Source organism: Hetaerina americana, unplaced genomic scaffold (assembly GCF_022747635.1).
Source record: "Hetaerina americana unplaced genomic scaffold, ioHetAmer1.1.p SCAF_23, whole genome shotgun sequence".
NCBI classification, from domain to species: domain Eukaryota; kingdom Metazoa; phylum Arthropoda; class Insecta; order Odonata; family Calopterygidae; genus Hetaerina; species Hetaerina americana.
In genome coordinates, this window is record NW_027286797.1 from 7,170,141 (window position 1) to 7,188,551 (window position 18,411).

At 36.3% G+C, this 18,411-nt stretch overlaps 1 protein-coding gene across 11 annotated transcripts in view; it reads left to right on the top strand.

Annotated features, from left to right (window-relative positions):
* Positions 1–18,411, top strand: part of LOC139689414 (metal cation symporter ZIP14-like) — a 71,003-nt gene that overhangs the window by 2,731 nt on the left and 49,861 nt on the right. For 3 of the 11 annotated variants that reach the window (XM_071586523.1, XM_071586518.1, XM_071586520.1), the window contains exons 2-4: positions 5,382–5,510; positions 11,116–11,265; positions 11,476–11,781. In XM_071586523.1, the coding sequence (XP_071442624.1) occupies positions 11,509–11,781 (273 nt within the window). In that variant the 5' untranslated portion in view covers positions 5,382–5,510; positions 11,116–11,265; positions 11,476–11,508. Of the gene's footprint in view, positions 1–5,381; positions 5,511–11,115; positions 11,266–11,475; positions 11,782–15,351; positions 15,454–18,411 lie in introns of those variants that run through there. The other 8 variants (XM_071586517.1, XM_071586521.1, XM_071586526.1 and 5 more) reach the window with 4 other exon arrangements.

The window sequence follows — 18,411 nt, forward strand, 5'->3', positions numbered from 1 at the left end:
TGTTATACTTCTAGTTTACTGTAGGTATGTTTATTATACTTAAAAACTTGTTGCCATTATTCGCTAAAATGATGGCTATGTTCTGCGAGAGTTAAGCTTTGAAGTGCTTTAGTAGCAGTGTACATTAATATTTCTTAGCTTCTGTGGCATTACTTAGATATCGGAATGCCTCTGCATATCCTTAATCAGAGACTGAAATCCAGATTAACATTTTAAATTTTGGGTACATTAATGCCTTCATTGTGTTTAATTTTAATTAACGCAGCTCTGAAGGCACACTTTGTGGCTCCTGGTTTTCAGTTTTAGATTGAATGGGTTTGCTTTGAAATTGGCCTTTGAATTGATTTAATCCTTGCATTTTTGTGACTTCTATCTGACCAAATCTTTGAATTTGGTATGCAAATGGTAATGGATTTGGATGTCGGTTTTGATTTGTTCCGAATTTGGCAATTGAAAAGAGTTCCTCAAATGAGGTAATTTTTTGACATTAACGCTTTAAGGGTATTGGGTCAGTTGCTTCACCTGTGCCATCATTGTTTTCCACTAATATTTTTGAGACAATCAAATTGCATTTTGTATTTAGATTTAAATTGTATTGCATGATAGTGTTACATGGGCTGTGAGCCTCTGGTCAGTTGCCCAGTGCTACATCCACAGTGGTAATTTAGGATCATCTTATAAACCTCTTAAAAAATATCTCTTAAGGTGCATATCCTCCAATTAGTTTTTGAATTGTGCCATTACTAAACCCATCTAAAATCCAAATGGTGCATTTCTTTCATAACCAGTTCCTGGGAAAAGAACGGACTCCTTAGTGCAGTGTAAGCTCTACCCTCGCCTATCCAAACCATATTTTTGGGTCAATACAACGCTGCTTACAAAATAAAATATTTTGTGTCTGGAAGAAGTCACATCTGGCTCTTGAAATTTCATTCACTGTAATGCTGGCTTCGCTCTGTTGACCTTTAAGTCGTGAACGAGGATTAGCAATGGCATCTTTAAGAGTACTTCTCTACTCTTTCTGAAATCATTTCTTCACCTTCCCTTTTTTTACTAGGATATAATAATTAAGAGTTATGTTTCATAGTTAACCTAACCAGTTATACAATATAAAATCGCCAATCAATAAACTTGGTAATATGTGGCACAAATAAGCACAAAACTCACTTGATTTTCCACTATTAAGTGTTACATGTGCAGCCTTATTTTTGGCATGAATCAACATCATCAGGTATATGGGCACAGTTCCTGATGATGCTGAACCAAAGTGTAATCCAGGTTGTGCAAAATTAAAAGTATTTTGGAAAAGCATGTGAGTGTTGTGCCCATGCAATGTGAAGCAATTCCACCCTGTGACTCCAGGTACTCTTAATTTGATGAGATGGAACAATTTGTGGTTAGATTTGGTTACTTTTGAGCAAACATCATTCAAGTTTTACCTTGGTAGGAGGGTGGGACCAGATCTTCAGGGAAATTTCAAAGGAGAGATCTCTTTCAGAATAGAATTCATAATTTCAGGCCTGACTTTGTGGAACTTATCCATTGCGGAAAGAAAAAGCGTAGCATTTATTGATTTCATTTAATGTTGGAATACATTGAGTGGAATTTAAAATCTGCATTTTCTTTCTTTACGTGGCTGATCTCTTTTGTGCCAAGCATTTCTGGTTTTTTTATATTTGTTTATTTATTTTAATATGTATGTGCCATCTCACTGTTAATGTTGCAGAGATGATCATGTTTTATAGAAAAGTGCTAAACTTGGGTGGGGAAATGGTAGATTCCCTACCCTGCCCATTTCGGGCATCTGAGTTTGAAGCACGTGTATATATTTAATGGTTAGTGTAGTCACACCTATTAAATGCAATTCTGTAGGAGTTTTGCTTGAGGAGTTTTATCTTGGTCTTTATCTTGCATGCTTTAATTCTGTCAAGCCAAGCAAAGGATGTAGGAAAACCTATAGAAAAATTCAAGTATAGTCTGGGATGAACAACCTACAGATCCTTAAGAGCAGTATAGAAAGTGTAAACCATGTAGGGACTAAAGAATCGAGCCAACGCCCAGAATGGTTTGATTCAAATGGTACAAAGCAGGAAAATACATGTTCCCTATGATACTCGAAGGTGGTGCTGAACGTCGAAACCCGGGTCGTCTCGTATTAAATTTTCAGTGGAATCACGAAGTTACTTTTTTTCATTTCCAATTCCCTATGATAGCTGGCAAGTGACTTGTCACTGCCAAATCTAAGAGAGAGATTTGTAGGGTATATTTAGGTTAAAGTTCCTGAACTTAATGTGATTGGGGAGGGGCTTAATATCTGAATACAGGGGGTGAATCCCAATTACTGCTTCAGCTGCTTTGAGGTGTATACACCAGATGCTTTGCGCATGCATCAGCTGCTTTGGCCTTTGGATTGGGGGTCCCAGTGCAAATGTGAGGATGCCATGGTCACTGCTGAACTGCATCGGAAGAGCTATGGCATGGGATGATGCAAAAATCAGAATAGCAACTAAGCCCTTTGATTTGCTTGGAACAAGAATTGGAATGCAATGTAAAGCTCTGGATTAAAAGAGTAGCATCAAAAAAGATTTTGAGGAAGTTTTCTTTTTTACACGAGTAAATTTTGGATGTATAATAACCTTGTAAAGTATGGTTACTTCAAGGCATATTGTGTGCAATATGTTCTCCTTCATGTTGCGACCAAAAACCGCAGTCAATCGCTGCAAATGTTAGTTTCATAGGTGAGGATAGAGCTCCCCTCATACCAGGCCCCACAACTCATCACGCCAGATGGAAGATAATTTGTTTCTGTATGCCATCTGTGGGTTTACCCGGATGATCTAATAGCTGAAATACGTGGCTCATTCCATAAGTCCTTGGGGAAAAATAGAGAATTGAAAAAATTTTGAGTAGATTATTTTTATTTTTCAACATTTCCTTTTAGCTCTATTCTCTTCCCATATTTCTCCAACTTTTTTAAGCCATGCAAAAAGAGTATTTCGTTATTAGCATTTGTGTTGGCGATTACCTCCTCATATGGCGTGAATCATTTTCTGCCTTTCCATATGATTAAATTAGGAAAAAAAAGTCACTTGGGGCTAAATTTGGTGAATACAGGTCATTTTGTAATTATTCAAGCTTTAATTGCATAACTTTTGCCATTTAAACTGCACAGGTGTTCACCCGTGCATTGTTTTGATGAAATAGAATTTTTTCAGCCTTCGAATTGACCACACCAATGTGTTTATTCTCTGCTAAGAGCAAACACAATACTCATATCTTGGGGAGATTTTTTCCGCACCCAATGGCCACACAAAATTGAAAACACTGTACAACCTTGTGATATGTTTCTGGCCTCAACTATTTTGCTAACTTTGATTTGTTGATCACTCAAAACCATATTGTACATATCTCAATAATTTAGAAGGAAGCCACTTCCACGGGGCATTTAGAATGATGTGTCATTATTCGTGGGTGTATCGCCACATTTAAACTCTTCCTAATGTAAATGGTCACAATCGCAGGACCAGATATGCCATGAGCTTCATCCAACTCGGCTTTGATCTCTTGCGTTAGGTCATTTAAATGCAAGTGTTTAATCACCAAATGAAACTCATTTTCTTCCATTTTTCTGAGTAAACGTATGCTCCTTGCTGCGACTATGAAAATAAACCACGTGATGGGTATAGCTGAAACTAAAACAGCAGTCTAGACGGAGATGAGGCTTACTAAAAGCAAACTTTTCCCAATGCTGTGAGTGACATCTCTTGGATTTTCTCCGGGGTTATTGAAGGACCCACGTATCTAACGACTTGTGTGAAGCTGGGGATGTTTGTGGCACCGCCTGAATATTAACCCTTACCTTCCAATCAGTAGCCTAACATTCTCACCTCTTGCCAAACATATATTCATCGTATGGACTCGATGAATGTTGGAGATTACCCAAGATTTAACGATTAATCGGAGCAGTAGCTGGTTGCTAATATCGCTAACCAATGTGTGTCAGAATCTCAACTCCCACGGTAGATTTTTCCACTACAGATCATTATACCTGGCATAATGCAAGTATTCTGGGTAAGCCTTCTTGTGTGGACCCCCTAGAGACAAAAAATGCTATATAGCCTTATCCAATGACTGAATTCATGATGTATGCATTGAAAGCGACTGATATTGTCAAAAATATTAAAACTATGAAACCAGTATGATAATTGCTACATTTCATAGCTTCATCTAACAAGATTCCACCTAACTATCCCCAATGCATTAAACTGTGATCAAATTCTGCATACTTTCTACCTCCCTGCATTCCTTCCAGCATGGCTATCCTTCCCCCCTTCCTTGCTTTCCTAACCTCTTCCCCTCTTATCACAGTCTTCAGCATTCCTTCGCCAATCAACCCGCTCTCCACCTGCCTCCTTTAGATTTCTCTCAACAATCCCCTCTCACCATGCATAATACTTCTTTTTTGGTTTGCCTTTGAATCCATTGTAATTTTTCCATTCTTCTTCACGCCCACATTTCTCAAACCTTTAATTTTTACATGTGTGCATGCATACACAAAAGTATTCTCAGAGACCCAGTCCTCATTCTGACAAATGGGACAACAGCTAACCTATGATTTAAATGCTCCTGCATCACTTTTGAATGACCCGTCAACATACTGACATTTTGAAAACCACTAAATCCATTTGTAGATCTTCTGCTACTTACAATGCCACCCCAAAACCATGTAATCAGCCTAGATGCAAAATCTCTCCCATTTGCTTCCCTCTCTTCAAAAGACACCAATTCTTTCTCATCCCAGACTATTTCCTCAGGTGCCTCCTCTAAATTTATCTACCAACTGAAGTGCTGACTTTGCTCTTTCTGCATTTGATGATTTGCCACACCTCTCGATGTCACAGCAAGCCACTCATTTTTTAGATCTGAAGTTTATTTTATACTTACTCTTCATTGCATTGAGCTTTAAATGATAAATTCTACAAATAATCTGGAGATTTATTGCGGAATCAACTTTATTTTCAAGAATTTATTCAAAAATCAATCATCTGTATATTTTCCTTAGAAAATTCATAATTTTTTCATCTTTATGCACTCATCATATAAAGCAATAATATGTAACACAATTGCAAAAAGGTAATGCGTTTAAATAATTTTTAAATTTTCAATGCAGGAAAATCCTGATATGAAGTGTAGCACTTATAGGAATAATTATTGTGGATTTACAAGTTCATCCATGCCCAGGATTGTGGAATATCATTAATTGTGGCCTTCTTGGCCCAGTGGAATATTTTTTGTTGCTGTACATCTGAATGATATTGGTTGTTTGATGTCAGAGTGTAGGTGTCCTCAGTATTGATCAATTGATCTCTGCATATTTCTAGGTCCTCACCAGGACCATTGTTTATGCAAGCCAGCGATCGCTGTGAGTACATCGATATATGCAGAGATCATTTGGTGTATTTGGTGGGCATATAGACTGTACAACTCAGGGCTGCTCAACAGGTTACCAGGTGCATAGTTTGGTCTGGTGGCGGAGAAAAGATTTGTTTTGTTCCCAACTCATGCAATACAAACATATGGCCCTTTAACTTTTATGATAATGTCTGGAAAAAATGACATTTTAAAAGCAAATATTATGATCTTTAATGCAATGAAACCATAGATTCTGATTTTGGGCAATACCAAGTTATAAAAATGATGCTTGAAAAATGAAAAAAAAAATGAATTTTAATATTTTGACTTAAAGTTGCTTACCCATTTCCCACACGAGCAAAAAGAGGTGAGGTTTTTCTGATATGCTCGTTTTGACTTTATTAAAACCCATACTAAAGCAATGTTTGCTCAGATTCAACCAAAATAAATAGCATTAATTTAAAATTACTGATTTTGATGGTAAGGAGCATGTGGAAGGAAAGAAATGTGAGGTCATGAATGCAGAAATCATTTGCTAGAACTGGTTGAGAATTGTAATGGCTATGAATGCAAAGCACACAATTCTTTTGTTGTAAGAGGATTTCTTTGGTCCAAGAGACTATTACAGTACATGGCTGTGATGAGTTGTCGGTACCCCAGCTTTTTTTACCCTTGAGAATAATTTCAACAAATATATCACTTTGTAAAATTTATTTCTTTAAATATGTAATTGAGAATAATGAAAACCATGTGATATTATATCCATCCCGTGCTAATGAGTACTTAGTAAAAAAGGATTGTGTAATAGTAGTTTCCATACCTGCTACGCTGTTGAATAATCATAAGTTTTTGTTTAGTCTTCATGCACATTGTTTTCTGGTACTCTCTCTTGCCAGGAATATTGTCCTCACTGGAGGACTCTTTATTTGTCTTTGGAAGGCCTTTTAGGCATGTTAAGTCCTTCACTATGTCTTGCAAAGTAAGTGAAAACAGAGATTGGCTCTTCTGAAAAGGGAGATTAAGTGGATGTCCTGAAAATATTTTTTTGCACCTTTTAGGACTTAGATGCCAATGTGGAGGAATCCTGAAATATAGTCTTCTCACCATCAATGCTGTGAAAACCTTAACATAAAATTTAGGACGAAATATCCTCACTCATGTGTTGAGAAAACTATGATCTGAATAAGATTACTAAAATTTCCACCAGGAATTATTATTAAAGCAGGTTTTTTCTTTAATAATTAGTTCTGACCTTTCGCATTATGTTCCCTTCAGTTACTATTTTAGAGTGGTATTGATTTTTGTTATTTAAAGGCCACCTGAAATTTGTTTTCTCAACTTCCATTTACCCATAAATGGCATTATATTGTGCATGTGAATGAATTTGCATCAATTAGAAATGCCTGTGCAGTTGAAAAAAGTTAGTTGGTGGTACCTACATCCATCACCTTTGTTAGCATTTTATTAAGGTCTAAAAAGTGGAAGGGTTCACCGGGATAACTGAGGAAACTCCATGATGGCTGGGTAATGGATTGTGCCTGATGCATGAAGGCATAACAAAAGGCCTGCCTGTCAAAATATTTAAATGAACTCCTTGTAACAAACCATATTACTCATGACGTATCTCCTGATATGCATGTACTAATTTATTTTTGCATAAAAAAATTTCCCCTACATCTGCATTAACATTTTATCAGGGCATTTTACTTCCTTGAAGTTAGGCGTGGCTTGCAGAAAATTCAATAATCTTATATTATTTTCAAGAAAAGTAAGTGAATAATGTGAAAAAATAATTTAGTTGCAACTTTGGTCCTGTGCCATTTAGCTATAAATACGTAATAGTGCACTAACAAATTCATGACGGCTCTTAAAGTTTCATCTCATACTTCACAGATCCAAAATGCCTCAACTTTGTGGAGAAAAGCTGTTGGAAAAAATAATTTCAGTCTAGTTTTCTGGCAGAAAAATAATTTTTTCTTATTACATTTAGGTTTATCATTTATTGGTTTGTTGGTGGGCTTCATTCATGGTAATTGCGTCATTATTACTACAAATATTGTGGGCCCAGAAATTGCAAGTAAGTGGACTTTTGTAATATTCTTCAAGGGCAAACGGACGGCATTAAAATCCTTAGGCACCTCAATCGTTTAGGATGGTTGACAATAAAAATTTGGAAAATTAAGCTTTGCATTCATGTAATGGTATTTAAAAAAATATAATTATTTCATCTGCAGGTAAGGAAAAAAATACCTTCGGTGTTTAATAATAAGTCAGAATGTAGTTAAACACTTGAGTCCACACACTGACGTTAATAGTATCTAGAAAAGTGGCCGTTTCTCAGACACTTCATATCTGGTGGTCTCGTCATACGTATAACTGTTGACCCTGTTGTCAAATAACATATGTAATTGCAATAGTTACATGCTAGGGTGATAAAATAAATTATCCTAGCATAGAATAGAAATGAGGAGGCATTTTGGATGGAAAGGAGGTAAAAAGTATACAAAGCTAAATAATTAGTTATTATAATATGCACTAAAGGATGTTGAGGATATTTTGTCATGGGAGGACTTAAAGAGGGCAGCAATGTGAATTGGATCATTAAATCTTACCCCAAATGTGTGCCTTACATTAATAATTCCTGAAAAAATGCTGAAGATTAAAAATAATCGTGTTGTGTAGCATATACCGAGCCATAGCCTTCACTGATGCCTCTGGGACCCAGTTCAAATGGGGAAGAATTTTCACTTAGGACAACTTCTTCTCCCACTCCATGTGGGCACATTATTTCATGCAAGAAGTCATTGCAATTGGAGATAATGCATCTCCAGACTGGTTGATTTTTCAAAGTAGATTATTTACAATCAATTCTTTCAAATTCAAACTATAATGCATCCTGGTTCGTCAGTATCTTATCCAGCAATTAGTCCTCTGACGGTGGAACAAATGCATTCTGTTGAATGTCAGGTTTAATGAATTACCTCTCATTTTTTGGAAGGTAATTCTAAAATTTTATTGTCTTACATAGTTTTTTTTACATTCAGACGGACTTTTGAGAATGTTTATGTTAACAGCAACAGTATACTGAATTAAATCCTAAGAATTAGTTAAGTGAAAATTATGGACATTTTTGTGTTGTCATGTCTCACTAGACTGTGACCTGAAGATTATGGAAAGCCGGAAATACCTCCTTGCATTCTCTTCCGGACATATGGTTTGAATCCTATCCAAAGTAGTTTTTTCATTGTCTGAGGCATGGCTGTGTGTGTTAAATTTTGCTGTTTAATAAGTTTGGTTTGTTGGGTTAATTGGAGGCATCTTTGTACAGAAATCTTTTTTTACTTTAATGAAATTACCTTTCCAATGAATTACCGGAAATGTTGGCATGCAACACACCAGACAATCTATGTTTTTAGTCAATAATTGAAAACGATTGTGGACAGGGTCCTATATTTTACTAGCCACTTCAATTACAATTTACATTTGGATATAAATGTCACTTCTGTTGTTAAGCCCATCCAGAGACTGTAAATTGAGAAAAATTCATGCCCAGACCCTAGGTGCAAAATTCATGATATATGATAGCCTCTGTAATTAGAAAAAAATTGCAAGATTTTTGAGACCTTCTGAATCTGATCTTTCTTAAAATAATTACAGGGAAATCAATATTTTTGGAAATTATATGAATATTCTTGCTCTCTTACATTTCGGTTAGTGGATAATAAGAAAAGTTATTGAATTGGAAAGTGATTGCATGAAAAAGCTGGCTCATCGACCAGTTAGAAAATGTATGGCTCTGTCAATGAGTATTCTTTGTCGCAGTGAACGAGCAACTGGAAAATAACATCTGATTATTTTTTGAAGAAATCATTTTCTTCTTCCGTAAAGTGGGTACTCATTGTTTGTATGTCTACTTTGAAAATATTGACCAGAGAGCCATTGCACCATTTTGATTGTCGAAAATTGCAAATAAAGCCTTCATTCATTCAATTGTGTTGAGCCATGGCATGATGCAACCATTAGTGTTGTCCATTCCAAGTAAGCTTTGACCTTTAAGGCATTTTCTTTAGTATCAAGTAGTTTGGTGTATCATGGAAAGTGTAGCATTTTCGATACAGTTTGTTATAGAAATAGGGTATTCTATTGATGTGCTCAGGTATAAATTGCCTTTCCCAACCCCTATTCTCTTAAACACTCTGACACTGTGGTGATTGTGGTAAAATTTGGATGCTTGGTACTGGTAGCACTTGGAAGTGGTACTAAGGACCTCATTGCTGCCATTTTTAAGTGGGACTTTAAAATGTGCCCGTAAATTTAGGGATGGCAATGATGCATGCATTAAAATTCATGGCTTATTGATATTATATCCAAAAATATCAAAGCATATTTATTATTTTTTGTTAATATGTAGTGATTTATAAACCACAAGCAATGAGAGTCTAGTAGTAGGAAGGCTAAGTAAAGCATTGAAGTAGGAGGAATGAACTAGAGCAGGTGCGGCAGTTTATCCATTTGGACAGTGTTTTAGTGGAAATAGGATATAGTAATTCAGATTTGAATGAGAAAAATTGCGTTAACACACAAGACATTAGCAAAAGTTGAGAATTGATAATGGGTATATTGAGTAAAGATTTGAAGAAAAGATTAGCCAAACCTTTACTTTGGGGTATAGTGCCTTGTGGATGTGAAACCTGGTCCTTTCAAGCAAGAAGATGAACTTAGATTGAAGAATTTTTAGAAGTACATGTAGCAGAGAATGAAGAAAATAAAGTTGGACAGTGAGGAAGACAAATGTTGGTGCTGGAAATATTGAAAAGTAGTCTTATGTTGAGATCTGGTAGAGGAAGGAAGAGAGTAAACAGACCTATTGGACACATGGAAGCAGGCAGAAGTAAAATAAAGAAATAGGAAGTTGCCAAAATACTTAGAATTAAATAGTCAAATGGGGCATTCCACAACCTACCTTTTAAACGGGTTGAAAATGTTGATTGATGGATGCGTTAATTTAATTCTGGATGTGGCATCAGCATGTTCATTCAGTTGAATCTTAGTTTTATTTACCTTTGCTCCTTATGAGGATTAGGCAATGCGTTGGCTGTGACCAGCTATTTAAACCATGTATCATAATGCTAAATATTTTTATGGGTTGGAGAGCACCCAAAGGGGACATACATATGACATACACAGATCTTTATGGTGACTTTAATGTCCTCGAGAGTAAAAATCTAGTGGTATTACTTTTTATAAATTCAAACTATAGCTTGAAAAGTGAAAAATGGTAGCCAAGACTTGAATACCATACAAAGTCTGCTATAATTTATGGTTATTTCCATTTTATTCATCTTTTGCTTCTCAAGGTGTGTAATCAGTATGCCGCATGTCTACAGCAAGTTGTGTTCTGCATGCCCAGAACAATTTATCTGTAGTATTGGTTTGGTAGCTCATTGCATCAACTTTACAGTAAATTGATTACAACCTTTTTTGCATGTGAAAATCAGTGTGTGGTTGCAAAAATTATTGTTTTAATAATATACTTCTACTTGTTGCTAATAATTTTGCTAAACTCATATTGTGGGAAGAGTGATCAGAAAAAGTGATTGCATAACCATTTGTTGACTATATTATTGAATATTTTGCTTGAAAAGTGATGATAGTTCTCACAGCATTAACGTAAATGGTATTTAATTTGGGTTAATATTTCAGATTCTACTGATATCTTTAAGTGATGCAACAAATGCTATCCTCTGTGGAAGATTATGACATCTAATTTTGTAATCAGGTGCATGCCCCAAGAAATACTGTACATTGTTGCGGGGGACTCAATTTGTGGACAATTTAAACCATGATTACCAGGTACAGTTGCTTCTTGGGGTGACACCAATTTTAGTTTGAAGAAAGATATGAGAGTGAACTGGTGATAGGAATTTCGCTTAAGCTTTGGTTTGAATATTCATGAATTAACTGTGTGTCAGTTTTAGATTATATGGTAAAGGTTTTTTTAATATTTATAGCATAAATTTTTATGGTTGAGATTGAAAACTAATCCCAGCATTCTTTTTTCAGTTCAGTGAAAGAGAGCAATAAACTACATTCAAGATGCTGCTTAATGTGAAACTCAGGAAAATTTACCAGATAATTTGTTTATTTTCATTGTTACAAGCAGTTGTTTGCATAAATAAAGTGAGGGAGTCAGTCAGTCAGTATTTGGTTGACAAATATTCCAATTCAGGTGGTTATTTGACCAAGGCAGATCTGCAAAACCTTTTAGATAGATTGAAGAGTTGTTGTGCAATTGAGTCAGCTCCGCTGCATCCTGGTGCAATATCCTCTCTGTGTGGTTCTTCTTTAAATTGCAGTTTGAATGGAGAGGTAAGTTTTTTAATATTACCTTTGCATAGACCTCTAAAATTTGTGTTGAAGCATTCATTGAGTAATATATAGTCGTTGTTAAGATATTTTTACTTTGAGTATCATTAGTCTGGAACTTATCTTGTTGTTCTGGAAATGTATCCTACTGTTTTGATTAACTGATGTATATAATGTCAAGCAGAGGACATTTCAGGAGAGACATAATTCTTTTTCTTTCATTCTGGCCCTGAAATTAACTAAAAACAATAAAAGCATCTAACAGCGATTTGAGCCTGTTCTTTGAAGGTAGTGCATATGCTCATTGTGTTTATCAAAATTGTTTCTCCAATTAGAAATATCCATCATTTGATTGCTATAGAAAGTACCTAGTTGTTTAAATTTGTCTGAATTCATGCAAAATATAGGTTACTAGTTAGAGATGGTTTCAAAGGAAATTTAGTTCATGTACAGTTACAAAGAAAGGATAGTGTGTATAGGTATGAGGCATTTCATTTTACATAGAAAATGGAGTTTCATTAAATAACCTCGTGCCAGGGAATGATTTTAGTCTGTTGGATCTGCATTAAATGTGCTGAGACATAGTGGTGGGATAGTGTGGAAATTCTATCAACCTCCATGGAATTAGATAAATTATTTTTTTCACCAAGCTGCCAGCATGTTAGCTATGTGTAGAGAATAAGATTTGTGATATTTCAGAGTAGTATACATTTTAAAAATTGTTGTCAAAATCAACTTCCTAGAAATATTTGGCTTAAAATTATGAAAGAGGAAATAAGTGAAGAGGTGTTGGTAGGCAATAATAGTAAGACAATGTGATAGGCCTTAAGTCAAAGGGTTTCATATATTTTATGTATGTTGCTGTTGATAAGACCAACCTATCAGGAAACTGTACCTTTTTGCTCAAATGACAAAATATGTTGTAGGTTGTGGAATAGGACAGTATGTTCCAAGTACAGAGCATTGCCTCAGAGCAAGAATTCGCTGAAATAAAATCTCTCTGGGCACTTGAATTAATGATTGCCCAAATCCCTGAGAAAGGCCAAACTGTAGGACTAAGTTCCCATCAGTTACATTTTGGTTATAGCAGCCATATGCTGAGATGGCAGAGGGCATAAAAAATTGCTATCCTGTCTATGGGAATGATAAGTTGTAGGGCCTGTGGCCAAAGGGAAATGTTTTGGCATGCAATTCTTCCTTTCTATTCTTCTGTTGAGACTATATGGCCAGCTAGCCTCCAATTAATTTTCCAGCAATCATGGCCATCATTTGGGTACGGACTTCAGGGACATTATGCTTCATCAAACTTTGAAAGGAATAAATATAGGTGGATATCAAAGAAAATAACCAAGGTTGAGGAGTTGTTGATAGATATTTACGATTGGATATGCTGGATGGGTATGAGGGGGGAGAATACCAGCAAGTGAGAGGGGGAAGTGTATTCACCCGAGGGCTTTACGTAATGCACAACTAGGCAATGAATGCATCATCCTCTCTCTTCAACAGACTGAAGCCACCAACAATTTTAGGTGAAATAATTTTGGTATGTTCAGTGTCTCAAAGTTATCATGGCAAAATAACGGTGAATGAAAATAGCTGTCACAAAATTTCGTTTTGATTGTCAAAGGAAGAAGTGAAGGAAGTAGCATAAAATTATGGAGTACTAGATACTTGTAGAACTGTGAACACACAAAAATAAGGTTGATAATATTTTCCAGAATCATCCCTAGCCAATTTCGCATAGTGAATGTTCATAGATTAAAACTCATTTCATCTAAGTAAGGGAAAATTCATCCAATAATAAATTATTATAAGTGTAGCAAAACCTCTAGTTCAAAGACCCTGAATTTGCCTTGTACTCAAAATTTTCCTATTTTTTAAGGTCTGGGTTTTGCCTCACAAATTAGCGTAGTGAGAACCTCATACTTACCTATCTGAACTAATAATTTACATCCTACCAACTCTAGTGGTAAAATTTCTCCTTGTAGAATGAGAAGTTAGTCCAAAAGCCACCATTCATTTCTGATCCCCATCATGATTTCAATTTTGCAACAACATTCCAAGAAAACTTCAATAACATTTTGAGTTTCCCAAATGAATATTGGTCATGCTTTGTGCAAATTTTCCTCTTAGTTTTTTTAGCAGTGCTTTGAGGGCTTGTTTGTTAGAATGAATAGACATGAGCAGTTGCAACTTAACGAAATTGGTCATAGTTTTCTTTTGCACATCATTCCAAGAAGCTTCTGTGTTTTCATTATCATGCTTTGAAACACACATAATTACACACTGAACAGATAATTTCTCTAAATTAGTTCATAAATCCAGAAGGTATAAATTAAATATTCATAAACTTGAAAAACGTAATGCCTGTCCCAACAGTTCTTGCCCACCTAGCTGCCTCCATCCCCAGATTGTGCCCACCTTAACAGAGGATGGCACAGGATAAAGTTCGTAAAGGGAAATTTTAAGTGCAGCCGTCATTTTCAAACAAAACCAGATAGGCATTGATTTGCTGGTACAATCTTCTGTTAGTATCACAGTGAGAAGTATAACGTTGGGGTGCAAGGTTTCTGAGGAAGTGACATGAAAATAGTGGCTCAAAAAAGTAGCTGTAGATATTCATGTTGGTCCTGTCAGTTTTACTAGTGTTGATAATCCAGAAAGATGGCTCTCTGTTATACATGATGGATATTTTAGTCTAAAGAGTGATAATTAGTATTTATTTATTCAATTCACTACATGAATGGTAGGACCATTCACAATTCATATTGATATTGGCAAAACACTTCCTATGGAGATACTAGCTCAGGTAGTCACAGAGTTAGTTGCACCTTGTAGAGATTACCCTTCCAGGCGACTGCTATCTATGGATACTGATTCTGGCATCTTTCTCTTATTTTAACTGTGTGCTTTGATTGACAGGTGTTAGTTGACGCACTTTTTTGGGAATTGTTTGTGCCTCAGATGTAGTTGCACCTGTTCTGATTTCGATGTGGCATTACATCGTCTCTTCTCTATGAATTTATGATCCTTGCCATTTCACTGGCACATTTTTTTCTATCCTAAGCATTTTAATGAATCTGGCTGGCCTATGCTGAACCTTTTTGGTGCCAGATGATGCATTCTAAGCGCTATCCAATGTGTGTTCTGGGTGAATTCTTCAAGTGGTTTCTGTTTAAAACAAGGTAGCTTTGTTTGATAGCTTTTTAGATCACTTCCACAATGGTGCATTTGATGAAATCAGTTTTATTAGCTACACTTGGGTTGGTTGTAATTTGAATAACTAATCCTCAATTAGTACCTCAATCATAAGCATCATCATTAGCATAATTATGAAAACATTCCAAATATATATCTTAACATTATTTTTCTTCTATTAGTCCAATTTTAATGACAAGTTAAATTTTTGATTTGTTGTTAGTACAGGTTCAGTTAAGTTGAAGATGTATTTTTTTTTAAATACAGGTAATCCTGTATCTTCTTCTTAAAATATATATCTTAAGTTTGAACATTGCCGTTAAGAGAAAAAACAAACTATCATTTGCTATCAAAATGATTTGCTTGTTTGCTCAGTCCATAGTAGGGTGGCTGTTGTTAACTGTGCTACCAGCCCATAGTTGTACTTTGCCTTAGAGGAAGCTTGGAAAGAGCTGCAAGCATTGTCATAATTAATAGGTAAATATCAAATGGCTTGAAATGGCGTTCATTATAATATGACCTGATTAGTATTAACACCATATGTTTCATGTTTGGCCAACCCATTCACATGGCATGGTGTGACTTAATTCACTGTGTGAGAAGTTAAAAGAGTGACTGTATTTTGTGGCGGAATTGACCAAAGTAAAAACAACATGTGCAGAATAAAATTGTTATGTCCAAATTCTGTGATGCACCCGAGTTGTGATCTTGGGAGGGAAGGCATTTTGCAATTTAAGAATGAATTCAGGATAATGTTTATGGCATGAAGTTGACTGTGATGTGATTTAAATTTTATTCTGCAAGCCATCTTGAAAAGAGTCGCCACTAAAACCTCTGGTTCAACATTTGAAACTAAGTTATTCAGGTATTTAACTTAATGATGAGACCCTCGAAAAGTCAGCAACTTTTGCTTTTGTTGAATTGTCATTGTTTCTAGTGATGGGCTGGCATTAATCAATCTTTTGAAAATCATACCGAATGCCATGTGCTAAATCGATGCTCAGAAGACTGTAAATGTTACACTTGACTTGACACGCACAGATAATGATGTTCCATTAGAATTCTAGTGGAAAGTGTTGCTGGTAGGCAATGAGTGCATAATAAACATACTCCAGCTACTTCTAAATACAGAAGACATGTTTAAAGGGAAATGCTATCGTGATGAATCAGTATTGATAAGATGACAGTTCATACCATTATCACTGAAAACTTGGCGTTGTGAAAGATCTGCGCTAAACCTATCCTGAAGGTCTTGGTGGATGACCGAAAGTGGGGTTGAGCATCTACTTTGAAGACCTGCTGAAACGGCATCGTGATGATTGCCTTCCTTACCATCCCAATATGGCACGAGCAGACTATTTCGTATTCCCTAAAGTGAAGCCCTCCCTCTGGGGACCTTACCATGGCACCCTAAGTGTTATCAAAGAAGCTTGCATGCATACCCCTAAGGACCTTCCAGGATCCACTTACCAGGGAGCCTTCGAGTTGTGGAAAAGCCGCTGGCAGAAGTGTGTCGACGCTCAAGGGATTTACTTTGAAGAATATTGAGGCATGGTGGGAATACCTGAAATGGACTATTTTTCCAAAACTTTTCCTGATACTTTTTATACAAGCCTTATACATAATTTATTTTTTTGGCTTAGGGTGCAGTATCGTATTTTACATGAATTTATTGCAAAAAAATTGTTTCACTTATTGAGTGTTTTGCTTGACAAGAAAGATTGCAGAACGACTAACACTCATTATGTGAGGTTTCGCTGTATTTGCCACAAAAACCAAAAAAAATGTTTCATTTCTGGGGTGATTAATGTAGGCTACAAGTACAAGCAGCTAGATGCCATTGAATGGACTGGAACCCTGGAGTATTTTACTAACTTAGGTTCTGTACTGCCAAGAAGTTGACCACTCCTTGAAGACAGATTTACGGAAGTGTCTGTTTTCAATGGTTTTTTTAACACACTGCATACACTGGCTCTTAGTTTAAGTTCATTGACACTGGGTGATGATTTGTTTTTAAATACACACATAACGTATGCATTACACATCCGCATGTTGAGCTTTGCGTATCTGTGTTTTCCTGTTTGTGCTTTGAATTTTCCCTTCCCAAATATTTATGAGGGTACTTGCTGATTTGTTGGTGTGTTTCTCTTTTGTGTCAAACTAATGTGTGAAAAGAATTTGTCAATCTCCTTTGATGACTTGGTTTCAATTTTTGTACCTGACCAACACAGGTAACATGCCAAGTCATATCCACTGCAGGAAATTTTCAATATGTCTATTTGAGATACTCAGCAGTTTTGGGCTTCACTTCATGGAAGTGTTTGACGCAAACGATTTTGTACTTTTCCACGGACTTCATTTTAAGATACAATGCTTTTCACTGACTTATGGCATCATCGGGTACAACTTTCATTTGCATGCCGCACTGGAATGAATACACTGAGGGGAGGGGGTAAGGTGGCCATGGTTGGGGGGTGGGCTGAGGAGGGTTGGGCTGTTGAAGGTGGGGGTCAGAGTGATTCGGGAATGGTGGGGTGCCATCAGGTACAATGAAGGGTTGGTCAACCCTACAATGCACCGAATTGAGCCCCGCCTTCAACATCCCACCCTTCCTCAGCCCCAACCGCAGCCGCCTCCTCCCCTCTGCCCTAAGCATATACATTCCGGTGCTGCATGAAAATGAAATTCCCACCTGATGATGATGCGAGTCAGGTTAATGAGTTGTATCTTAAAATAAAGTCTGTGAAAAATGACAAAATCTTTTTATGTGGATGCTCATTTAAGTGATGGTTTTGTGTTGAAAAAACTATCCAGGAAGATGGAAAGAGGAAATGTATGTATGATGAGGCTGTAGTATTGGAGCTATAATTATTGAGTAGCATACAGGGGAGAGAGAGGGTGTCAGTGAGGGGTGGCAATAGTATTAAGCAAAAAATGTACGTAGAGGTGTTGTAAACATAGAATAGATAAGTAATCATATATTATTTGTAGGAGTAAAAGCTGAACCAATGATTTAATCATTGCTACATGCCACCAAGCAATCAAAAGGAGAAAAAACTTAAGAGGGTATATGATCAATTGTGGGAAATAGTTATGGATATTCTTGAAAGGAAATTTTTGATAGTGATGATATATTAGAATACGACAGTAGAAGGGAGAGATGGTAGTGAGGGGGGGGGGGGACGGCAGGTTGGGAAAAAGGTATGACCGGGGGAGAAATCAACAGAGATCTGCTGGAGACAGATTTTAATCCAAATGAACACCTCATCTAAACACCACAATTGGCAGAGGCATGCTTGAAAAATTCCCAGGATTCAGAAGTGTATTAGTTAGTCTATATTAAGGTTAGGCACAGATTTTGGAAGAGCTTTATCAATTTGCTGTTTCCTGAGAGTGGATATAAATTCATATCAAAATGTATTACTTACGGAGTGC